Below are 27,444 nucleotides of genomic sequence, written 5' to 3'. Positions count from 1 at the left end.
TTACCGTTACTACATAAAACGTACCACAAATTGGAATTTGACGTTACTCGAAATGAGGCTGGCGTGGTCAAGCGTATGGATGATATGCCTTGTTATGGCATCGTAAAAATACTGAATAGTGTCAAAATTGACCAACTTCACCCGGGATAAAAATTGGCTGTTTAAAATACCATACAGTTACTATGGTAACATTCTGAAACTTTGTATGTTATTCCCTTAAATATGTATGCTTACAACCATGAAATACTTGATCAATAAGAATACTGACCTCTTTATACTAAACTGATGTGTTAAACAAATGACAAAAATCAAATTAAAATAAAGATAAGAAAAATAAACACACACATTTTGTCGTCCTGTGTGTGAATACTCACAGCTTACTGTGCATAATTCGCATCGATATATATTATCCCAATCAGTGGCTTCAGGTGGTTTAATCCACTGATGTAATCACAATTTCCAAGAACTAATATAAATATGATCCAGAAAAAAACCCTGAAATTATTGTCCTTTCCACCCAACTGCAGAAGCTCTACGAAATAATGCCCACGTCTTCAGTCAGAGAGACTGACTATCTAGTTTCATTTTCCACTTTCGAATATTTTTCTGGTCCATTTGAAGTCAATTTTGATAAATAGCTCAGCTAGTGTGCACTCCAGGCAAAAGTAAAGACACCATGTGCTTTTAAAAAGGACTATGGTTGCAACTTGACCAGTAATTTAATTTGTAGAAATACCCTTTGCTCCATGAACCAATCCCAGACACAGGTAATTGCACACTAACACCGACCGACCAATGATATATACCGAGCGGAGAGAGCTAGACTACAGACTGAGTAATACTATACTTTAATTTTATCTCTCTCTCCCAGGTAGACAGAATATCAGTCTCTCATTTGTGTGTGCGTGAACCGTACAGCCATGAATAAGTGCAGGCCATGTATGCAGGCTTAAACTTAGGAGTCCGGGTTTGATGATGAGAAACCAGTTTAGCAATTTATGGAAAACGCATATCTTATATTTTCCTACACTATACTGAAGAAGAAAAGATGGAAGTTGTTTTATTTAATTTTACTTTTTTATTTATTTTTTGTTTGTTCACATTTCCCCTCAGAGGTAACCCAAGTTATGTTGCCAGTTGGTCAAGAAGTTTACCATTTAATGACTATATGACTTAACAGTCTTTCTCCGTCTCTTGTATGAATTGCATTCTGTGTAGTGGTGGGGGGGAGGAGGGTGCCTGGAGGTGGGGGGGGTGTGGAGGCAGAGATATCAGATTTGCCATCTTTGTGCATGAACCAACCCTACACTCAACCATACCCTACATAAATAAAAAAACTTGTTTATTAAAAATATATATAGTTTCCACTTTCCAGTATGTATGTTAGTATTTATGTAGGCTTAAAGCAAGAATCAGGATTTGACGAGAAGCAGCTTCAAGAATAATGCTTACACCATTATGACATGATATCCTGATGGCATCAAGTAGTAATTAATTTCGTACAAATGTAATTTTTTTTCTTCTTTTTTGCTCATATTTACTTAAACACAGTATCTTGATTGAATTTTACACATATTTTCCATGCCACAAATGTTGTCACAACTTAAATATTTCAGTATAATCAACGATTGTGTTGACATCTGAAGAAAGAGTTTGCTTCAGCAACAACGCTCAACAAAGTGGCTGGGGGACAGATTTGTTGAAATGGAATAATATTACAAGATACTAATTAAAACATATTTGTGTTAAAACATGCACTAAGGCAGAATTTTAGCCTTGATATGTCTTTAACCAACAAAAAAAAGATTGCTTGAAATATGTCTCTATACCTCTAGTCTATTGTTCAAGATATTTCACATGTTAATGTCTGGAACGATCCTTTAAGTTTAAATTGATGAAGAGTGTCGGTTCCTCAGTTCATACTTAAATATTAATATAAAATCATGAAATTTTATAAATTCAACTCAATCAAAAGTTTATTCTTTCACAATCGTACAGTAACATAGGATCCTTGAAAGACTTTGAACACCATTTTGTGCCAAATTTTTCATACATATTAAACAGGTTATTCAAGGACATTAAGTCTCATGTTTTTGCAGAGACTGCATGTGACTCAGATTGTTAAAGAGTCATTTCCCAAATATAAAATATGACCTGAACTAATCATAGCATTGTTGTTTTTAAAAGCCCACAGCAAAATAATTTTTTTGAATTTAATTTTTGCCTACAGTCCTCCTTTAAGAGTGTTAAAGTCACATCTTTATAAAATTGCAATCAACTTTTTACAACTACTAGGTACTTTCAGAGATTTTCTGCAAACTATGAAATGGTCAAAATGCAAACTGTTGTTTTCAGATCTTTAGGTTTAATCAACATTTCCTTCAAATAATTCCGTCCATTTTCCTGCCTCCCTCAAGTACGTTTCTATCTGTCTTTTTATTTTATCGTTTTCTTTTCTTTACTCTTCCAATTCCGAGTCCACGAGTACTATCCACTTCAAATTTAATCAAATTAAAATATTACACTACATATATATATATTGTACAGGTCTGTGAATGTCCAGAAGCAAGGCCAAATCGTCCTAACTGATTTATAAAGAGCAAGATGGGAAAAAAGTATCTCTGACCAACGGAAATACATTCTCATCACCCTTTTCCTTGTAAGTGTATATACATTTTATTTCAAATTCATTCGCAAAATTTCCTTGTTTACATGGAGGCAGCACGAGGGCCGAGGGGGTTGAATGGCTTAAAAGTAAATTAAGCGAAGAGCTGATGAGATTATAGCAGATGGTAATATCATTAAACCAGAAATAGGGAATGTCGAATCCAGGCTAAGCTGATATCTAGCTCTGAGCGATCTACAACGGACGCATCCTACGCAGCTAGCCCATGCACAGATATTTTGTCACTTTGCAAGAAAATAAAACATGGGTTTGCTACAGATAACTTTTGGCTGGGTGCTGGTCGTTTTCACAATGTCATTCGCAAGTTTGCTCCATCGTCTTTAAGGTTGGGTGGTGGTTGGGGGTGGTGGTTGTGGGGTGGTGGTTGTGGGTGGTGGTTGTGGGGTGGTGGTTGGGACTGTACTGATCCTATCAAGTCTTTCTTCTTGTCCACAAGGATTGAATTCTAACTGGCATTTTATCCTCAAACAGTAAATGATAATGGACTGAATAAATGGACTGGATACATGGAAATAAAAGATTTACATGATTCATATATATATATAAGCAATCTAGGCTATGTGCAGATATAGCCACTATAAATGATTGCAGGGCAATGCTTAGTATACTATTGTTCACGTCAAAAGTAGCTGATTTTCATCACACATTCACACACGATGCATCCAAATCATGTTAATTTTGAAGTATTGCAAGTTTAATAATAAACCTTATGAAAACAAACACATGTCAATATGAAAAAAAATAAATAAAGAGTCTGAGGATTTTTCGACAACACTGGCTTTAAGATGTAACAGCAATTGTTCTAGCTCTATTACCAAGTCAATGTACTTTCTGATCGGTTATCAACGTCTCCATCGATTAATAAGGTGATTGGCTGTTAACGTAATACCCCCCGCGGCAAGGACTAATCAACGTGACCAGAGATCACTGCACGAAACCCATCCAATAATAACAGGCATACTTCTCCTGCACGGCATACCTAATTACCAGAGTATATGAAAAGCTTTCTACAGACAACACACTCTTGAACAACCGATCTCATGTGTTTAATTGATATAGATATATATATGTTTCTTATTGTTTATTAAAATATTGAAAAAAAGCAAAGAAATTTATGGCTAAAAGGGGATTTGAACCAGTGACCTCTGAGATACAAGCCCAGTACTCTACACACTGAGCTAGCAAGTCCTTAGTTGGTGGCGATCCCTTTTTATTAAAAAAATTAAAAATTCTTAAAATTTTGTCAGATTAAGGTATTTACTTTATTTAAGAGCTGTGGGTCACCCAATCATCCACACTTTCACTCATAAATATCCTTAATGTTCTTTGTGATGGATATATATCCAAAGAAAGCATGTTCTTTTGTTCATAAAAATACGCTTTGCATTAATTATACCTCTAAAGGGTTGTTTTCAGGTGGTATTATTCTTTTCCTTTTTTCATTTTTTTGTACTGGGCTGCCCCTCCAACATGCTTCAAGTCTAAAAGTATAGTTGTTGCTGCTCAAATGAAACAAACTGGCAACTTTTATCGACTTTTACCGGGTACACTAAGGCTACCTATATTTACTCAAAATAACTTTATTCAATATGAGGCAGTATTTCTTCCTGCATCATGAGGTAAAATCTGCTGACCAGTGCTAGCCTAAACCCTTGATGTGAATCAGTTGCCCCCCCCCCCCTCCATCTCACCTATCCCTCTCACCTGTGGGTGTTATATGCAAATTGGGAAAGGCCTATGTAAATGAGGTGTGAAAGAGCTTTAAGGTATTTTGCTGTAAACATTGAGATAAAGTCTAAACCTCCAATATCTGACATCCACATTTATCAGAAAGTAATAATGATCGACATGTTGTCGAATAATAATTTAACAGAGACAACAATATTATATTTCCTTTGCTTAACAGGAAATTTTTACACTGAGGCAGAAATTTAACATGCCAGTGTTTTCAAAGCAGGCCATATACACAAATGTGAATTGAACTTAGCAACTAACGGTATTTCAGAAGGGCAAGAAGTGATAGTTAACAACTTGTTATCTCTCCGGGGGTGCTCTCTTCTCTTTCAATAAAACTTTAATAATAAGACCTGATCTAAAGAAGATAATCAAATCATGAGAGATGCCTGGCAAAGTGACTGACGGGTACATAGACACCGAAGATGATGTACAATGAAGAAGAACAAAAATAAGACAGAGTTTTATTCTGCCTATAACCTCTCTGATTGAAAGCGAATTTTATTCCAAGTGGGAGGCTACGAAGAGGCATTCACTTCCAAATCTGCCCTGTTGATGACTGGAGGGATTTAGAACTACGCATGTCCTACCTTTAAAAGTACCATTCAATATATATATATATATTAGTAAAAAACATAAATCAGTTTGGACGTATTTCCTCTATTCTCAGAATGATGAGCGTGGAACAACCCCTTAAAATTGAAAACTATAGATTTTTATTTTGCTGTAAATTTCATTACAGACATCTAATGAAACTCAAGGAAGAGTGATGGTTATAACAAGTTTGACAACAATTCCCCTCTGTGCTCGGATGTTACTCCCTGGTAAAGGAATTCTGACTGACCGGCCATTAATTAAATGATCTTCTGGTGTGTGACATCACTTAACAACCAACAGATTCTCCCATGGGAGAGACAGGCAGCTCTCCCTCATCACAGAAACTGTCCATCGTGATAATATCGAACGGAGCAATCAAATTTAATCACATCTTTGTACTGGAAACAGACATGTCAATGCAGGGTCTCTGTTTGTACAAGTCAGACCTGAGGGGGGAGATCGGTGTATTGTCCTCATGCGAGAATCACTCAAGCAAAATACACGATTATATGGTCGCGCAGGTGAAATGACGACGGGTGGGGTTGAAGACCTGGAGAAAAGGAAAGATTGGGGGGTAGAGGGGGATGGGGAGAGAGACAGAGTGATGGTATGTGGAGACGGAACGGACGGTGGCACATGTGTTGTTGAAATCTATAGTTATTCTTCGGACAGAGGGTGAAGAAACCTTTTAACCTACCTTTAACTTGTCCTCCTGTTCCGAAAAGTTGTCAAAAGCGCTTCCGTTAAGTTGAGGCGACTTCAAGACCTCCGCCAGGCGAAGAATGGCATCCTTAAGCGCTTCCAAATCATGGACGTATTGGTTGACGGTATCGGTCGTCTCCGTGGACAGGACCGAATTTTCCAACGAAAAATTGGCCTGCACGTCCACCACCGACTCTTCCACGATGACATCTTCTGCGACCGGTCTACGATACTGTAGGAACCGTGTCTCAATCTCGTGCCATCGGCGTGTCAACTCCAACCACGTTGGCTCCACCACCGGTCGCCCTCCCTTGCTGCTGAGGTCATCGCCACTCTTCTGAAGGCCATCGTAGTCAGTCTTCTTCTTTTCTAGTTCTCGCTGTAAAGCCTGGAAAACGAGATGAATTAACGATAACCGTAATTTCTTCTCCTTTTCCTATATGTTGACTTACTTGAAGAAGTGGTAAGGACTGAAAAGTATTAAGTCAAAGATTGTTATTCAGCTACTTAAGAATTGCATTGTTCTAGAGTCGCTAAGGGGTCTCATTTGACAATGTATTCTCAATACTTAATTATTTTTGGCTCTGTACTTGCATCTATATCTTTTTCTGCATGATCTGACACGATGCTAAGATCCATTGCAACCAACAATTACGAATAGCTTAAAAAGATTTATGCTTTACCTTCCGGGGGGGGGGAGGGAGGTTGGGGTTTGCTGACAATTCTTCCAAATAAGTGCAACAGCTGTGTTCAATAAAGGCCCCCTATATTTATGTCACTAAAGGACCCACTTTGACATTGAACAAGAGAATCAGCCTCCTTAGTGTCAACAACTGAGTATACTTTCATATATACCCACAAGACATATCAGGCCTCCTTAGTTTACTCTCGTTAATCAGCACCACTGAAAGCCACCCAAAGTATTGGCTTTTACCTAAAAACTCAATCAAATTAAAACATTATCACTTACTGTAAGTAGAGAGACTAAATCTACATAAATAACCTAGAATGTGTATCTAGGTTACTAGCAAAGTCAATTTTTTCTTCTTCACCCCCCCCCCCCCAAAAAAAATCAGTTTTGTCAAATTTGTGGAACAGAACTATAGGACTTGAAGTAAGTCACACTAAGCAAAGCTGAAACGGGACATTAAAAGCATTTGCAAAGTTTAATCTCTTAGAATTTTAATCTGTACTGTTGCCATGTTGAAAACGAGGCATATTCCACACAACTTTGACAAACAGTTGCAATAAATTCAAATATTTTCCTTTTTTTTTCTTCTTCAAGATCTTTTAGCAAGTTTAGAGGAATAAATGGTGTATGCACGTGCCATCTGCATAGATACATACACACAACGTATCTCTTCACACATTCATCATTGTAACATTTATCATAGAAAAAATTATGAATTATTTTGCCTGAAGAAAATACTGTCCTATTTTGAAAATTAAAGATTTAAATGGATTACATGACTAAAGTAAAAAAGGGAAAGTCTAATAGACTCTTTTAGAAATATCTTCTTCCAAAACCTGCCCATTTCTTTTTTTTTTCCATAATGAAATAAGACATAAATTGATTGCCTTGGAGATGAGATTGAAGTTCTCTTAAATGTGAGAGTTTCTTTTCTCTGTTTCTCTCTAAGATCTGTCTTGCTCTCTCTCCCTCTCTAAGGAAATTCTCTTCCTGAACAAGAAAAACATGACTTAAAAGAAACGTTTCCAGGGTAATCTTCTTTAAGTAATCTCTTTTATGTGATCAATTCATTATATATCTCATAATATACAAATACCTGTCTCCGATTAGATATGATTCATAAGAGCTATCAGACTTCGTTCAATCCTTAAGTTTGCCAAACATCTCTCCCCCCCCCCCCCTGCCTTTTATCCTAACATGTCAATAATATTTATGACTATATTGATAAAATGATAAAATGACAAAAGTAGGGTGGGAAGTTGTGCATGTAATGTTCTGTCTATGAGAGTAATATCTGTGTTGCCATAGTTGGGGGGAACAAATACCAAAAATCAACAACTTACGGCACTTGCCACGGGTCTTCGTGATATATTTTGCGAGAAACAGAGATTTGATAGAGCTGCAAAAACGGGTCGGCCTTAATTGATTTGTCACAAGGCAAGCGGTACGAGTATCTCTTTCCACCCATATCCCTTATTTTCATGCGCCAGTTGATTTATATCCAAAAGGCGATTGGATTTTCTCTAAAAGCCACATGAGTGAAACATACCTAATTGCGATGCCTAACATCCTCACTGGGAAAGGCAACACTCTGTGCCCATGGGAGAGGCTAATCAGCTAAACCCGAGCCGAGAATTGATTAAATATTGTCTGCCAGGGTGGACGCTACAATGCGTTTCGTAATACTAATCAGAGAAAAATCCAGCGTTTCCATGTCACATGACAATAAATGCGTACTACAATATATTCCAACACAAGAAGAAGAGAAATAAAAAAAAAAAAAAGCGTCCTAAAAATTTGGAGGGTTGAATACCATAATGATTCTACTAACAGGCTGTTAACATTTTTTTTTGTAAAATTTTAAATCCCCAAAGATGCCTAAAAATTTGTTGCTTTTGTCATATAATATAACATGGAAGTTGAAAAGTTATCTGACACAAATGAACTGTGGTGCTCTAGTAATGATTTCAGTCAAAATGTAATAAATACTCTTCAAGGAACCTGTATAGATATGGTTTATACAGTGAGGAATGAGACAGGGTGGTATGGGGAAGGGGTGGTATGGGGCAGGGGGTGGTACAAGGCAGGGGTGGTACGGGGCAGTACGGGGCAGGGGGTGGTACGGGGCAGGGGGTGGTACGGGAAAGTATGGGGTAGGGGTGGTATGGGGCAGGGGGTGATATGGGGCAGGTGGTGGAACGTGCAGGGGATGGTATGGAGGGAGAGCTGTTGGAATAATTATGTCCGGCTCCACAAGAGCTTAACAACATACAGTTTTCAAGTGCACAATGAGTTTAGGTTATACCCCCCCCCCCCCACCCCATCATATACCAGGAAAAAAGGCAAAAAGTATCAAAAGTAAACTGATCTGATTTACATAAAATAGCACCATGGAGCATCAATAAGGATTGATACTTAAAGCAATTACTGTAGGTGGGTCAACATTCAAATCCATACCTATATAGTTAAACTCCGTAGTTTGCAAGGAAGCAAGGAAAAACACCACTTCATATATGTACACTTTGAAGGTCATGGTGAATTTATTTTACATATGGTATTTAAATAAGCAAAACTCTCCATCCTAACCCCCATTTCTCACCTCCCTCCCCCCACCCAATTCTGACCTTCTATATGCCTTCCACACATAATTGGCATGTCCCAACCCAACCCCCCCCCCCCCCTCCTCAAGTTCCTACTTGGCTAACTGTGACAGTTTCATTAACAGACATTTGTCCGTCGATCTGCATACATGTGTTCTGTTGAATGAGCAAAGGGAAATTAACTGAACCTGAACTCGCTTATGGGCTAACTGTGCATTCATCTAATATAATTTATAATCACTCTGGGGGGGCAAGGGGGGGGAGAGAGAGGGGGAGTTTGATCCTAGGTCATATATTGAACCTCACGAGAGAGTGCTCTAAATTCTTTCCAGGCTGCCACCCTCTTCCTAAGGTTAAAGGTCACGTCAAGTAATTATACAGTATTTACCTATGACAATATACTGTAGCAATATACATAATGTCATTTGCACCTAGTTGTACTGTTAGACCTGTGAAAGCGAAAAGTAAAAGGAAGGCTTGTATTGCATGACTGCTGCAATCAGTATAAATAGGTTACAACCAGGTACTATAGTCATTGTTTTAACCAGTATTAAAACCGAGCTAATTATTGGTCCAACTTTATTGTGTCCCTGGTGTGCTGTGTATTTTTTCATGTTAGTACTATATATCATGTTGAACGAATTTATAACACTTTCAGCTTTTAAAATTAAATATTTAAATTTTGCAATGAAAGTGACAGGTTAATCTGATGAAAACATTGTTAAAGGGGAGCAGAGCAAGGGGAGGGAAGAGGTCGGGGGGTCATGGGTCTACTATTGAACAGCATCTAAAAATAATATCACATCCAACTCTAGAAAGCTGCTTTTAATATTTTGTCTCCCAGAAATTTTTCATGTTAGCACTTATCACCTTTATCAACTCTTAAAATGCTTGCAATGTTTAGTTTAATATTTGAAATGAAACTGACACAAGTGAATCTGATGAAAAAGACTGTTAAAGGAGATTGGGGAAAGGGGAGAAGGGGACAGGGGTCTAGTATTGAATGGCATCCAAAATTATACCAAAACCAACTTTAAAAAAAGCTGTCTTCACTTACTACCAGAACAAATTTTTCCGTCACCTCTCCCAAAATAAGGGAATCATTTTTTTTTTGCACTTCCCGGTTGCTGTATACTAGTCCATCATTTTCCTTGGAAACCAAAGACGAGAAAACCTTCAAAGCAAATTTAATACGTTCTATGTTTACATTTAAGATTTATAATGTAAATATCTGATCCAAATTATATCAAATTACATCTGGTAACTTTGTTAGAAGAGAGCAATTTACAATGTTTATATTATACTTTCTCTTGAGTTATATTTTTCCTTCCATCTCAACCAAAAGTTCCTGAGACTTGTCTGCGAGTGTATCCTTCGGAAGCACCTGCACTGAAAAATTCCAATGCGATTTAAAATTACTGACTACGAATAAAGCCACTGCAAGGACGAGTCCGCCCACTATTTCACAACAGAATCTAGCGTACAGTTTATCTGAAGGGTACTTATGAATGTTGGCAAGGCAATAGATTGATAAAAAAAATGTGAAAATAAATGTTTAGAAAAATGTGTAGAAGGAATCAACAAAATCCAGAAAATTGTCCAATTGAGAAAGAGTCCAGAGGTTTTGTGATTGACCCTGGTCATATAATTCTTCACTCATTAGGCAAATAAAAATGAAATATAAATTTACTGAGTTTAAAAAATTTCTCTAAAATTTATATAACATTGAATGACAGGCACCATTGTCAACCACTGACTCAGGAACAATATTATATAGCAATGAATTTACATTCTGCAAAAAATAAATAAAATAATAAAGTCCATCAAACTAAACCTTGCTCTTTGGATTCATTTCGACTTCATTGTTTCTTGTTGTATCCAGAAACATTTGGGGACGTCAACAATACTAAGCATCGATCAGGCTAAAATATGACTAACATCTCCATTGCCTAGAGCTGTAAGAGCTACGAAACACATTTGTCACACATTTTCCCACATACTTCATAAACAAATGAATGCATTGTCTGTGAGAAATTGTGACACAAAATGATACAATTTTCAATTATTCCATTTTTAAAAATATTTTTTATATTTCTTCATTCTGAAAAGCAACTCCCTGGATTGACAGTAATTCATTATCTGTAACCCACAGACTCTATATGAAACTGGGCAATCCAGCAAGATGAGGGTAGCATGCAACAATTACTGTGAGCACATACTCTGTCGACATGGAAACCGTACAACCTGATGGAATGTTTCAAATTTACACTGTAAACTGTTGACGTACAGGGACATATCTAAGAAAGAGGGCGCCATACTTCTTTAGTCAATGCTGAAGCACCACTGTTCTGAAATATCAATGCAATTTAAACCATTACATAAAATGGTAAAATACTTGTTGTCATGAACCCAAATTACCCATTTTATTCAAATTTTGGGGTTGAAAAAAGATGTAAGTTTTTAAGTCGAGAGTGGTCTTCTTGATTGATTTACCAATATCTACACATCTTTTAAGACATTACAAAAGCACATACCCGATGGTAGTTGAGACTGGTCACAATCCACATGAACACGATAAGGGAGCACCAAACTAAGAAATACACCAACACCACAAAGGTGGCTAGAACTGGTTCCTCTTCCCCGAGCATTATCCACGACGACGACAGAAGACAGTTGAAAATGTGAAACAGCTCTCTCATATCCTCATTGGAATTATTTTGAAGAGTGGAATGTACCTAAGACTGTTCAAATCTTTCCACAATTTACGGCTTAAAATCTTCAACTGCTACTTTAGAGGGCGCTCATATTAAAAATTGAACTAACACCCTCTAATTTGAATTAATGTCGTACAAGGAGAGTCTGTTCTGTGAACATTGATCAGTACAGAACGACTGTATTTGTAACTTCCGATGGAAAATTTACTCAATTAGCGACACACTTTTCATTGGCTCCAAAGGGAAGTTTTGTAATTCATGAGAATATTGTCAGAATATATGCGGGATGAAAAGTTTGGATGAGACTCTTTCCTGCAAAAAAATGTCTATCATAAAGTTTTGCTCAATTCACTTTTCTGTCCTTTTAACAGAAACAAGCTCAATTGAGAGAAATATTTACTCGAAGGAAAAGCAATATACAGGTATGTATAATTTACCAGAACAGCAAACTTACAGAGGAAATAAATATAAAGGCAATGATCCTTGTATTCTAAATCTATGCTGCCCAAATGTTGCGCTTTATGACCAGTGTTACGATTTAACCTTGACCGGTCACAATCAATGTATTTCCGAAAGTGCTAAGCTTAGCGCACACTACTCCAACTATTCCAGACCTGACTACACCAGTTTTCAATTGCCATGAATAATCATGACCTTAAGACTGACGCCTGAAGACACAACAACAGTTTTCTAGTAAGGAGCGGTTACATTTGTTAAGACTGGGCAGGTTTAGTTGCAACCTGCAGACTGCCAATCTGGAAAGGGCTTAAAGTTCAATTTAACCATCAGAAGCCGATATGACTTAAAACTGACAAACCTCGATCTGTCGCAGTCTTAAGACCACTCATACTGCCTGACTATGCACAATTCCCACAAAACAACTGTCGAGTGGTGATCAGTCAGGCAATTGTGCAGCTGGGCTTTACATCACTCAGTGTATAGCCTACACCTTGGTCATTGATGATTTACATCAATCAGTGTATAGCCTACACCTTGGTCATTGATGATTTACATCAATCAGTGTATAGCCTACACCTTGGTCATTGATGACTTACATCAATCAGTGTATAGCCTACACCTTGGTCATTGATGATTTACATCAATCAGTGTATAGCCTACACCTTGGTCCTTGATGATTTACATCAATCAGTGTATAGCCTACACCTTGGTCATTGATGATTTACATCAATCAGTGTATAGCCTACACCTTGGTCATTGATGATTTACATCAATCAGTGTATAGCCTACACCTTGGTCATTGACGATTTACATCAATCAGTGTATAGCCTACACCTTGGTCATTGATGATTTACATCAATCGTGTATAGCCTACACCTGGTTATTGATGATTTAACTGCACATTTTCTGATTTGATTGCAACTGATTGCACATTGACTGAAGTTACTAAACAACAAGCACACATTTATTGCTTAACATTTAGGGAAAAAAATGACTACGTGGCAGCTAGGGAGCTCCAACATTTACTGTCAGATTCCGATCAGACGTTTTCCATTTCCGTTCCTCGGATTGTGACCCACCTGACCATAATAGAAGCAACATTTTACAATGCTACTATATGGTGGTCAATTAACTCACCAGACTCTTTTGGATGGGAGTGACAGGTGGGAGAAGGCACAAGGAAGATATTGAAGATAATTGTGAAGTAAAACAAACACTGTCCACAGGCATTTTGGTAGTGGGATGGATGACCGGTAGGATGTAGGGGGAAGGGGGTAACCAATAATGAGGTGAGTATCCTCCATTAACCTCCTCCTCCCTGCCTCCCTCCCACTCCAATGTTCTTTCCACAAAATTCAATAATACTATATTTCACACTAAAGCAAAGTGAAAACTTATCATGTAAGCTGTTAAAACTTTTAACTAAATTGGATCATGTCCCACTCGCCACCGGTCGGTATATTCCACTGTTAAGAGAGGGGTGTTCTGTATTTGTGTAGAATCTAAAACAGTTTTGTCGTTCTCAAATTATTCAGAAAACCACACTACACATTGCCTAACCATATTTAAAGTTAGTGAATAAATATCATTTATCCTCTTATTAATCCCTAACCTATGCCGACCTTTTACAATTGTGAAACTTGACGCGGACCTATTACCAAATGGTATAGTCCGAAGAAAAGCAATAAAACGGCGATGAGTGGGACTTGATCCACTCAATTGATATACAACTCTTCATTCTTGACCTTCAGCCTCAAGTTTACTCTCAACTTTTACTTTCATTCCGATTGGTCACTTTCAGAAGAGTGATGGATACTTTATCCCTTTATTACCAACACATTAACAGAGACTCTACTACGTGTATGCAATAAAATTTGAGATTAGTCTCCCTTACTGTCTCTATTAAAAATTTTCACAAGCAACAATAACGATAGAACAGACCTTGATGAAATAATTGAATGAGGCCCTTCTATAACGAGATTTGACCACAAGCAATGGTGATAAACCTTAAAGATCCTCTGCCAAACATTGCAGAATATAGTTGATGATGAGAGCCTCACCAGAGACATGATCTGGCAACCCTTAGCCTTTCAACTACTTCACTCTTCTCCATCTCCGCATTCCACCCAGCTATAATACTTAATCTACAAGTTACTTTTTTCCACTGTATCTATACTGATCTGGACATAACAGATCCATACCACTTTATGTCTTGTGTTTATTTGCTTCTAATAATGGTTTTAAGATTAAAGGGTGTGAAGACTCGCGCATGTAACAGAAGTGTTAGACACCACCATCGATCCCAGAAAATACACACATAGCTTGCTACCGTCTGTAATTAGACACTTGTGTACAGTCAGTACATACAGCTGCGGTCAATACACACAGCACAGTGTACAAACTATACAGCGATGGACATCTCAGGTCCAGCTAAAGATAACAAGGTATCATGTTTCATTACTGTCTGCATTTTGTAGCGACACTAACAAAACGTCACTTGCAAGCAATGGAAAGTTAACTTTTTCAGAGCGTGGCACACGGTTTGGGGCGAGTCTTCAATGCCTTTCATATGAACATTCCAGGAGATCTGCAAATCAATTTATACACCTAAGAATCTTGAATTATTGACTCTCTGAAGGGAAATACCATGCATATAAATTTCAACATTTCTTGTTCTAGCAGAACTATAAAGCAAAAACTTGTTTTGATAAATGAATACCAAGCACGATTTGGGGCCAGTCTTCAATGCCTTTAAACCTTCAATGATCTGTGCTGAGCTATTTACTTAAATCTCTTACAGCCCATTACAACAAATACATGATTGAAATACTCAACAAATACTGTGACAAGTTGAAGACTAATTCTGTAGACGAACAAGAAGTACGAAGATGGTACAAAAAAACAAAACAAAAACGCACCCCCCCCCCCATTCCAACCAAAAAAAAAATTAAAGCATACAGCCTGTAGGAAGAGCTAGATCATCAAAGAATCATAAAGAATACAAGAAATGTGAAACTGAAACCTTCAGAGAAGCTCCTTCCATCGGACTACAGCTGAAATATTCAACCAAGTAATGAAAATCACATATCAGGCAGTCTTGTTGATATCAATCCTTCCACTATTGAAATGAGAACATGGACACCAATAAAACTCCAACAACAGGAAAGTCTCTGAAAACTACAAATTGAAGCTGCACTGAACTAACAACAAGACCTTTCTCAGAAATCAACAAAAAACTAGTTTGAAGCAAACTTTCTAGCTCAGCTTGAACTTAATTAATCGACGAAACACAAAAAAAAATAACCCTTTTGACGACAAATCCTTTTGTGATTTACAAAATGAAGGTCAGAAGATTTTACCGACCAGTTCTTTTATATCTTTCCTCCTCTTTGAGTGGAGGTCATTCTCAGATAAGTTTCAAACCAAGGAATTATTGAGCACAATGAAAAATATCCCCACAATTGAAAAAACTAGAAAAGGGAACTGAAAGTGATAAGCTGTGTGGATGATGAAAAAGAAACACAAAATGACCTTCCAAAACAAAAAGAAATAGGGTCCAAAAAACAGAGAGAAAAGAATAATAATAACAATCATAATAATAACTGAACTGATTGAGTTACAAAATATTCATTGCCAAGTATGGAAACTTTGACAGAGAAGATGCTGAATGAACACACTCTTATAAAAACAACCACAACATTGTGTAACTTCCAATCCAAGGGTACAAAGCTTAAAATGGAGGTCTCTGTCACGATTTTCATGAATGATCCCCGAAAAACTGATGATTTCTTTTACTCTCCCTCTGACTAAGTGCAGTCAAGACCAATTTTAGAGTCCCAGGGAGAGGATTTTCATGAATGGGTAAAAGAGAGGTCAAAGGTCACACCAATTGTTCATTAAGGTAATCTGAAAGCCAGACACAGTCAACCAAAATATTGTGGTTTAGCCTACTGTGCAGAGGACAAATGTTTGAGTATAATCCATCAGTAGTCCCTCTTGATCCTGCTATTCTACAAGTAATTGTGAATCCTTGAAAGTTACAGAAGTTATGAGACATGAATGTTTCAAAAATACAGAGCATATCATGTCATAAGACATGGCATCACATGATACAAAGTTAACTTTATAGAGGAGACCCTAGTTTTATTTGCTGGCATCTCTTCTACACTGCATTCCTACTGCAGCAAAGAATTCTTTTTTGAGTGCGACCCCCACCTCTCCTCTCAGGAATTTCAATTGACTCATACACCAATCCTCAGCACTGTGAACAGTTCAATGGAGTTAGTAAAAATAAGATCCTCAGAATAAGGAATGAAGGCTTGGGAAAATGGATGTAATTCACAAACATCTTGAACAAGGCAAACATTTTGAAGAGTGGGAAAACATCTCCAAACAAAACAACTGCAAAAAAATGCCAAAAGTAGTCACTGAAAGAGTTCAAATTTGGATTCTCTTTTTGATTGCGACAGAGCAAATTCGACTCATTTCAGAGCAGCTATAATTTATCATATGTTTTAAAAGCTTAATGACAGCGAATTAATTTTTGTTTTTAAATATGCTATGTTAACTCATCATCTGTCATTGAAACAAACAAGAATGGAATGAATGATTGGAGGAAGGGGGGTAGGAAGGGTGAGTGTGGGGGAGGGGAATGAATACAAAAACGTGTGCAAAACAGGCCACTGTTCAACAGGTCTTAAGCAACCAGTCACAAAAGTACCAAATTACAGAGAGACAAATCTATAATTTAAATCAACTGCATTGAGATCAGAAACTACAGCTATCAACGACTATGATCAGGAGGTTGACATAGTTAACAATTATTTCATTGTACGTCACTTTGACGAAACCATGAGTTCTTCAATCCAAATGAGCAAAACAAAAAAAAACCTTCAAAAGCTTCTAGCTAGTGGGACTTGAATTTGGTCAGATTAATGGCAAACAATACATGAAATGTAGTACATAGTACATACAATATGACACAGTAATATCACATAGTACTAATATGACACACATAGTACATTATGATATAGTACACATAGTACATGAAATGTAACCAACAAATACAAACATTGAATAGATCCCAGTGAGATGATGTAAATATTACAGTCTACACTGCTCACTTTCACCCTTAAATATATATGTAAAAATAAATAGAACAAGCTCAAATCTATATAAGTTCTCAAGTCACAATCATAGGCGTAGGAGCCTAATTTGATTTGGGGGGGCTGTAACGATTTGCCCGAAAAATATAGCCAAAATTTTTCGCCCGCTCCGCGCGCGTTCAACATTTCAATGTGCATATCATATAGGCATTCATCGGTTATTACATCACATGCCTTTACCCGATGAATGCTTATATGATATGCACACTAAGATGTTGAATGCGCGCGAAGCGCGCGAAAATTTGGGTTATATTTTCCGTGTTATCACCCTTTCATATTGGTTATAATTATTGGGGAAGTCGTTACGATAATAACGATAATAATAATAATATCAGTTTAACCATTGAAAAACCATTGCAAATTAACCATTGCAAATTATTCTTCTTTCAGTAGGTGCCCGAAAAATTATCACCATATTGCCCGAATTTTCACTAAAAAAAATGAAAAACACATTGCAAATTATTCTTCTTTCAGTAGGTGCCCGAAAAATTATCACCATATTGCCCGAATTTTCACTAAAAAAAATTGAAATACACACTCCAAATTTTTCTTCTTTCAGTAGGTGCCCGAAAAAATATCACCATATTGCCCGAATTTTCACCAAAAGTTTTGGTTGGGGGGGCTGCAGCCCCCCCAGCCCCCCCGCCTCCTACGCCTATGGTCACAATTGCCAGATGTGTACTTTACCCTATGGACTGATATATATGACTGAAAAGGCAAAAAAATACTGCATAATGGTAGTGTCTGAATTACGACTGAAACTCGAAAAAATTCTTTGTCTCTCACTGATGTGCCATTAACAATGTCCAACTTTTGTTGACTACAGAAAACAAAAGAAAAACAGAACTAGGCAATCACTTCCACAGGCAAGAGTATCGTAAATCCAGCTATGTAAATCCACACACTAAGCTCGTAATAGCTTCCTAATAGCCGAGCTTGCTCGTCCTCTGCAAGTAAATTCCTTTACGATCAACGGACAACATCCCCCTACGAAAAGAGTCTTTGTTTTTTGCCCTCCAGTAATGAACAAAGTGAAATGCCATCCCCTATGAGACGAGTATAATCTTTATCCGCCTTCTGAAATCAAAAAAATTCCATCCTCTCCAAGAGAGGGTTGAGAAACGGATGCCGATGACTACTGGGAGATTATAACAAGACTATGACGACGATGCATACGATAGGACCAAAACACTTGTGCTCAAATGTCATCGTTTGCGTCCTCTTGCAAACCGGTTAATTAGGACTGATAGAGTTACATGTCCAGATGTTAAAAAACCATTGATAAACAGGTTAAGACTTTTCACCGTCGGTGTCCTCTGGGAGTTCTGTCTTCATTAAGCATACTGTGGTCTCAAATCTAATGCTTATCTCACTCAATTTAGCTGTTTCCACGAGCATGTTTTGACGTTAAATCACTTCGTATAGGGTGACATTCTTTCACGTCTCAGAATGTCACTCCATTTATACATCTTCATTCTCTGACATGTTCGTCGACATTGAGAGTAATAAACTTGAGTACAGGGTTATATATTAATACATATTAGTATCTAATTTTCCCACCATTTTTTCCCATTCCCAACAAATGTACTGTTTTTTATGTATATTTATTCATATTTATCCCTTAACAGTGTTGTTCTCTCTCTCTCTTGTATGAAGTTCTAGATATGTTTGCCTTGATTGATTGATCGATTGATATGATTGACTGATTGAAATAAAATTACTCAACTGAATGGTATTTTTTTTATAAGTCAAATTAACTGAAAGAAAATGACAATACTTAAGCTTCTGAATCAGCTGGCACTGATAAAATAAATAAACATTGATATCAGTTCCTTAATTACTAAAATAATTATTCTTTCACTTGCATTGATCACAGAAACAAAAAGACCCAGTAAAAAAATATGTCAATATGTCATAGTAACCATGGAGTTCACAAATTTAAAACAAAAGGTGTTCTATATTTTCCACCAACTCATTGAAGTATGTGTCACAATTTTATAAATGTTTTCCAAAAATTAAATCCATATTACAACAAATTGTTGCCAAATATAGCAACACATCTTGAAAAATGTAACTAACATAACTGCACTTGTATCATATGTTTGTATATTATTATCAAAGTTCAAATTGTCACTACTGCCATGAACTCTTCACAACAAAACTTTCTGTTTGATTTCAATCAACAGTGTCTTCATCCCGGCCCCTGAGGGGTTTAAGGTGATCAGCTACTTAAATTAATTGGAATTTTTTAATGAAGGTATTGATTGGTACAATGAGATGTTTTTATTTTCGTGACTTAATGGGTACTAAATTTGACCTACAAGTATGTATATTCAAGTTATCCACCACCCTCCCCCTTTAAAATATTACTTAACAGTCATTTGAGTATCTACTGAAGCAGTAAACTAAAGTTATGTTGGTCAGTTATAATACAACTCACCGTGGAATTCAGTTCCAGCTTATACTGAGGTTGACAGTTTGATGGAGATATATATATCAAATGTGAAGAGTGGTAAACACTTGAACATTCATAGTGGGTGGGAGAGGAGGAGAAGGGGAGTGGGTAATATGAGTGACTAGAATATTATTCTGAATACCTTACTTTAAACTTTCAGGAATACAACTCATGGCCTCCTGATGGTAATCTCATTTTTGTACATTTTGTCAAAATAATTAGATTGTTTACCATTCTTACCATATCCTAATCTTTCATTCGCTATAGGATCAAGAAATGACCATGATCTAATATTTCTCTCTTGGATGGCTTCAACCCCCAACCCTCCGGAAAGAACAATCTTTATAATCATCATTTTATAGGTGCAGCATTTTGCCTTGAATTCGCTAGACCCTTGTGATACAATAACTCCACCATTAGAGGACAGATAATGTAGCTCAAACTGCACCGTTAAAGAACGGAGATGGTACATGGAAACAAACTGTACTTACTTTGATCACTAAAATTACATCAGGAACGATGGATTTATTGATAATACTGATAAAAATGATAATAATGATAATAAAGTCAGAGATCCGGAACTAAGAAAATATAGAATTAAATGAAGTTTGTGAGACACATGTTATCCTGTATTGGACAAAATTGTTACTAACTGCTCATCAGGACCAGCCACAAAAGGTTGTAACCACAAACATCACTTGGTTTAACCGAGGGATATCCTATTATGTGTTTACAGTACACAGCTTGGTCAGAGTGGCTCAAAGTTATTCATCCCAATACAACATGCACAGCCTGCATTCACACAGCTGTAATAGCACCAGGGTCCTACATTTGCCATGCAACCCGTCTTGCACTATTACGACTCAGGATGAAAAATTACGACTTCAAAGTTCACCTACATGTAACATGACTCGTTAAATTACATACATCAGTTCCCTTGCGGCATCGTTAATAAATTTCCGAATCCATCAACTCTATGCGATCTCGATCCAGTCCTTACTGAATATGACTCATGCCTTTTGAAAATATGTTCTCTGTCGTTTTTATTATTTGCTTTGAAGAGGCATGGAAGAGGGATTGGAACATTAACTTTATTTTCTGTCTCGGACAACAAACTCTGCTAAACTTCGTTTGACGTCACTTTCGATGATTGATAAAGATATTGTGTTGTTGATGTTAAAGAAGTGACAACCCTGACAAGTGTAGGATTAAGCTTGATCCTTCATATGAAGTGCATCTTTTCTTGCCATTACACTAGTTCACTGGATTAACATGTGCTAATTAACAGGGAATAATCTGGTACCACATAGCAACTTATGGGGAGGGGAGGGAGAGGGGGGATAGTGGACAAGGGGCACAGTAGAAAAGGTGGAAGTTCAATGCCCAGGAGCCAGATCAATGTTGGACACCACACCATCGTTCCTGTGAAATTATTGGGCTGCCAAGGCTCTACCCCCTCCCCCACCCACAGAAGACCCAGAGTTGGTGAGACCTAAGAATTTCAATAATGGTAGAGTTGTGGGGACATACTACAATCTGTAATTTTACACAGGCTGTCATATTTATTTATTTGTTGTGGTCATCTAGAAAACCCTTCCTTCAGATAGTAGTTCAATCTGCCGACGATCCTATCAATCTTTCTACTCTTGAGAAAATTGCTACATTTCAATTGCAAAAAGATTGTAGTCATATACCTCAGACAAATACCAGCACATTTCCAATACATACAGTTTCAAATACACATCTATGGACAATACACATGGATTCAAATACAAGTCTAAGAGAGGGGGGGGAAGGTTAATAAACTGCTCATCCAATGTCAAAGTCAAGGAGCCTGACATTTTGATCCTAACAGGATCTTTTGTAGAGTCTAACTGGGGCAAATACACTATAGATCTAATCAAAGTAAAAGACAAGAGTGTAAATACTAACATCTGGATTAGAAATGAGTCTATATTCCATGAGGAGATCTGATTCAGAAATAACAAAATACAATGCTTACTTCTGTCTGTGCACTGATTCTGTGTTGTGAGTTTGTAATGTCCATTATCAATAACTATTATTACTGTAAAAATACAAACTAATCACCATCCCTGTTTATCAGTACAAATGCAAATGTAATAACTCAACCCAAACAACTGCCTACTCAGGCATGCAGAACCAATTGACTTGTTTGCGACAGGGGCAGGCAACCTCATATTCTTCCAGGGGGTAAAATCAGGGAGAGGGGGTCAGCCCCCATCCCGGGTGCCCAATGGAAGACAGAGTACTGTACTTACAAAACTGTACACTGTATAGTACATAAATATATGACATGCATGTACGGTACAACATAAACAGAAGAAAATTCTTCAACAAAAGTTGCAAAATTGAAGTGCCATTTTGCATTTCATAACCCTACATTTTACCAATATTTCTCGGAGGTGAGATGTGACATAATATCTGTGAGAGGGTAACGGTGGCAATAAGGGTCAATGGAGAAGGCAAGCTTCTAGAAAGGCTTACTACCTCTTTACCTGTTATAATACTTCCAGATTTCTTAAAAATAATACATCCTATAAAAGTGTTTTCGTTTGTAGTCCAAGGAAACATGTCTGAACTTTCCTTTAAACCTGTCGAACTTCATCAGGAGTCACATCTGTAACGAGGTGCCCTATCTCCATACGAATGTTTCAAATGCCTGCGCCTCAGATTATGTGTTCATCAAATGACATGGTTTAATAGCCCAGCAGGAGGTCTCTTATTATATCATGGCGCTGAAGTACTAATAGCTTTGTCTCCAGCGATTCATCACTGACCCAGTTGAAACCCCAAAGAAATGTACCCGGGAAAGAGAGTGATGATTGTCATGGTATAGGTCAAAGGTCATTGAAAGGTATGTATTCAGAATGTTGGGGACTACTGCAGTCTCTAAGCAACGACTCTGTGACCTATCAGACTCTGGTTACCTTTTTCATACACAACTGATAATTAAGCCATTTCACAAATTTTGCAACTGCAAATTGTGTGTATTACATATTTGCCAGTAAGGTCAAGATGATTCATATAAATAAAACATGCATATAGCCTATCAAACATTGCACAAACAGTATACTGCTTAAGGATGCAACAGAGAAGTTTTCCGTCTTGAAATTGTTGCTAGTAATACTGTGAATCGTTTCATTGTCCCCATGTACCCATCCCTAAAAAAAATCAAGAATTTAGCTGACTATTCATTAACTTGGGAGCTTTATCTTCCATGATGTGTGGATGGAAGTCAATATTACAAATGTTAAGCTTTGGAAAAGAATATAAAGATTGCATGTACTCCAATCACCCAATCTGTCCCTTGGCAATACCACCACAGCTTCTGTATGGTTGACGTCGATGTGAAACATCCTGATATACCAGAAGCAGGGATGTGCTCACACTGGGCGGCACCAGGCTGCCGCCCTGCACAAACAGTATTTAAACATTTCCGCCCGGCACTTTTTTGATGATAATTTAACTAATTTTACCATTACCAAAAAATTTGGGAGAATACATGGCAGAGAATAGGAAAAATAGCACCACCTAAGCATACTTCATGTGCAAAATTTGTCCAGTGGGGAGGGGTTACCCACCCATAAGATCCCTCACTCACAGGGTGTGGATCACACTACCGCACAATCTGCCCGGCACTCAAATATTCCTGAGCACATCCCTGCAGAATGTCAAACCTACAACAATGCACAAACTAAATTATCTGACAGCAAAAATGAAGCAAGTTGTCATCATGACAGGGTGCCAGACAGGCATGATAACATTCTCACTAAATGGCAGGGAATAATTTATCCGGAATTGCTCTACAGGTGTAAAGATGCAGCAGTTTATTTTGTAAACAGGAACCTTAGTATTTTATGAGAGAAAAAGTTCAGGGCCTTTTAAAAATTGCAACACTAAATTATTCCGTGCATGAGTTTACTGACATACCACTGAAACTGCTAACATTTGAAGCGACTATAAAGCATTCCTTGTAACCTTCACTCCTCCCCCCTTCATCCCTCGCCCCCCTAACATCCTGTCCTCCTTCCTTCAGTTATCTCACCATAAGCACCCCTTCTATCTCCCTTCCATCAATATCACTCAATTTTAGCAATAATATGCCGACGTCTGATACTGTCCTCCTTACCTCAATTACTGTAGAATCATCTTTCCCGTCATTGAGACGTTTCTCCATCTCATCGATCCATTCCTTTAATTCAAGGGCATCCTTTTCAAATTGTTGCCATTGGGGCACGACTGTCTTGAGGACAGTCTTCCTACGATCTGCATCTTCCTCCAATTTCCTCCAGTGCGTACGGAGCATCCTTAGGTCTGCCTCTAATTCGAGGGCTAAATGTTCGTCGACGTCTTTGGTCTCATCTAACAGTTTCTCTCCTTCGGAGAGTATCCCCTCAACATCTGGCCTAAGATTTTCAATTGCCTCATCAGTTTGCTGCCAAAAAAAAAACAAAAAAAACATACACAGGATGCAGAAATATGATTATAACATCCCATAAATCAAGATAACTTTTGTGTCCTAAATGTATGATTCTTTTTTCTGCTCTTTTTTTTTCTTTCTTAAATGACCCTAAAAGTTGCTAACAATAAGTAAAAACTTGAACTTATCCGATGACGATTGTAAAAAGTTTGGAGTCTCCCTTCAATCTTTCAGTGTTGTCCATATTGAGTTATCGACAACAACTATCATATTGAAAATGTCATACATGCTAACAGCGAGAACCAAATTGAGGGTGCTATTGCATTTTAAATATTCACACTGAGAAAATTCTTCAGAGCACCAAATTGTCTGCTCTGTATTTTATTCATGGGTCAGCACTTCAGTGGGATGTTGACTAGCCTAGGGAAGAGAGAGTTAAAAGGGAATAAATGTGGTAGTTCTTGTAATTTTAACTGTGAACAGTTTTATAAGTTAAAGTTGCATTTTATCTTAGTAATCCCACCTGGATGCTTTAATGTTGAGACTTTGATTCTTTCTAGAAGTTCAACATCAGTTTCCCTGCCACCTATGGCAATTTCAATGCTGTTCTCTTTAAAATATATTTGTGTGTTTACCAAATGAGTGAATCATATTCCATCAACAGTTTGAGAAAATACAAGGTATCCACAAACTGAATATGCTGTTAATTTTTGTGATAACTTGCCTGTTTGGTTGCATTTTTGTATGCTCGTTTCAAATTAATTTATGAAATTTCAATCACTGCGGAATAAAATATGTTCTCATATTTATATGGTCAAAGCTATAAAAATTACTGTCTTTCCTGAAGCATGCTTGGGTTGGGTACAATGAAGAATAGACTACTGCCGCCCACCCTCACCCCCTCATTTTTATTGTCATCAATGACTCTCAACGTAATGCTTGAAAACTCAAATTACAGTATCTATCATGAACTCACCATGAATTACCACCAAATGCAAAAATGAGGAGTTTTGCACAAATTAACCCCAGACTATCCACCAGTTAAAGTTGCCTTAAAATGAATCTAACGTACCTTGACGTTGTTTTCTATGCCAAGTTCAAAGTCCTCTACTCTGAGACCTTCCTCCTCCCTGAGGCGATGGTTGCATAGATCTATGGCCACCCTTGTCTGGTCTAATATCTCGTGATAATCAGATACTCGTTTATTCTGTTCCAACTGTTCGTCGGATTTTGGTCTTTCGATCTCCTCTGTTTCCATCCTCTGGAAGACCTCGTCCAGGTTCACAGAACTCTCCACCACGGATAGATCCATCTTGTCAATGTTCTCCTCCACGGGTGACATATCTGCCTCATCCTCGCCATCCTCATCCTCCTCCTTGAGTTCACCCTCTGAACTCTGTGAGCTCTGGACGAGGACCTCTTTGGCCAATCTCTCAATCTCCTCCTTGGCTTTCTCTGCGGCTGCCTCTATCTCCATTTTATGTCGCCGGTCCTGCTCCAGCTCTTTCACGATCTCAGTCTGTTGGACCTGATGATCCTAGAATGAAAAGGAAGAACATTAAATGTCAATTATAGGTTGTCCCTTCTTGAGAAAAATGACATATATGAATGGAAGCTGTCCAACGGTGACATGGTGTCGTACTAAACTGAAGAAAATCGGTGCCCAAAATACAGATTGTTTTTGGTTGAGAATAATTGGTATGAATAAAAATCGACTGTACATAAATAATTTAAACCATTGCACGGAATTGTGTACAAACTTTTTGTGAAATGATGTCATTGAATATTATATCAACCACTGATGCCAGGCATGAGTTGCCAACAATGGTGCTCTCCAGCGTATCCACAGAGGGTGCTGTCGTATCGGTCCTAATGTTGTATCGGTCCTAATGTGCGTTTAATATCTATATTGACTGATCTTTTGTAAATCTAACTGCTGTACCTCCTACCCCCTTCCCTCCCCTTCCCCTTACCCGACTCCCATCAATTCAACTTTAAAGCTCATTATTATTTTGAACTGCTGTTTCATTTTAAGTAATAGACATGACCCTGCACTGAACTTAAACTACTTAGACAACAAAAAAAGGAAAAAAGAAACAAAACAAAAAATGAGAAAGGAGAGAGGGAAACTGTGAGCTAATATATTCTTGTCATGTTGTAAACACTCACAAAATTCTGTAAATATCTATATAAACTACTGAGACAGGAAAACCCCAGGGATGGATTAATGCAAATCAAGCGCCAAGATCCGTCTGATCTAACATCCGGGGCTGATATTAAACATTCTCGACTGCAATATTTCAGATGGATTGCTTTTTAAGCCGGTTTTGCTAGATTATGGTAGAACTAGACTTAAAGCCACTGCTGTAAGTAATGACTATAAGCTTTCATTCCCAGGACAGTTTTCCTATTTGTGACAAACTGAAAAACAAGTCAGGGAACCAGGGACCCTATCTCTCCATCTCTCAAAATTAAGACAGACCTTGAATAAACCTGAAAGACATTTCTTAAATGCTGTATACAGTAGAACATCCGTGAAGTCTTTGAAATAGATTTTTGTAATTCAGCAACGAATATTTTTGGACAGTACAAAGCAATTTGTCAAGGTATTCTTTCTGTTGAGGAACTGGATTTAATGGAACAAACTTAAGTATATCACTACTGTAGTGCTACTGAAGAGAAGCAACAACTGTTGGAATATGGCGAGATTAGGGCTCTTCAAATATGAAATAATAAATCAGATATTTTAATGACATCCCCTCCCCCCCCCAAAAAAATCATCATAAAACTGTTAAAATATTTGAAATAACATCAATTTCGATCATGTGATGGAGAACAGCAAATACTTGCAAATCTCTAAAATGCTGCTTTTTCGTGTTCAGTTTATGATGTTAACAAAGGTGATAAAAAAGTTTACATAACCAGATAGGAGACTGCAACGAGTGACAAACAAATCAAAAAGCATCACAACCAAGTATTCTGTTTGAAAACCATCCTTTTTACACTTTTCCAAGATGACCTACTAAAGAACCTGATATGAGAAGTGACTATGATAACCAAGCATTCACACATTCCTGCACGGATCAATGTTTTTTCTTACAGTTTTGAGTCAAGAAAAGTGAAAATTGAGTAAAATGAGATGAAGATGTCCATTTCTCATTGAGAGTCAATTGCACATGCGTATGAAAGCTGAAGCCTGT

The 27,444-nt window shown here is 37.5% G+C and overlaps 1 protein-coding gene across 2 annotated transcripts in view; it reads right to left on the bottom strand.

The window, feature by feature from the left end:
- LOC139963062 (dystrophin-like) overlaps window positions 1-27,444 on the bottom strand; it is a 237,055-nt gene that overhangs the window by 41,729 nt on the left and 167,882 nt on the right. For both annotated transcript variants that reach the window (XM_071963541.1, XM_071963540.1), the window contains exons 34-36: window positions 25,317-25,781; window positions 23,954-24,259; window positions 5,715-6,107 (exon numbers count right to left, since the gene is read on the bottom strand). In XM_071963541.1, coding sequence (XP_071819642.1) covers window positions 5,715-6,107; window positions 23,954-24,259; window positions 25,317-25,781 — 1,164 coding nt within the window. The remainder of the gene's footprint in view (window positions 1-5,714; window positions 6,108-23,953; window positions 24,260-25,316; window positions 25,782-27,444) is intronic.

The sequence above is a fragment of the Apostichopus japonicus genome, chromosome 21, assembly GCF_037975245.1.
Source record: "Apostichopus japonicus isolate 1M-3 chromosome 21, ASM3797524v1, whole genome shotgun sequence".
Lineage (NCBI taxonomy): Eukaryota > Metazoa > Echinodermata > Holothuroidea > Aspidochirotida > Stichopodidae > Apostichopus > Apostichopus japonicus.
Note: the sequence above shows the minus strand (reverse complement) of the source record. Positions and strands in the feature narration are given on the sequence as shown.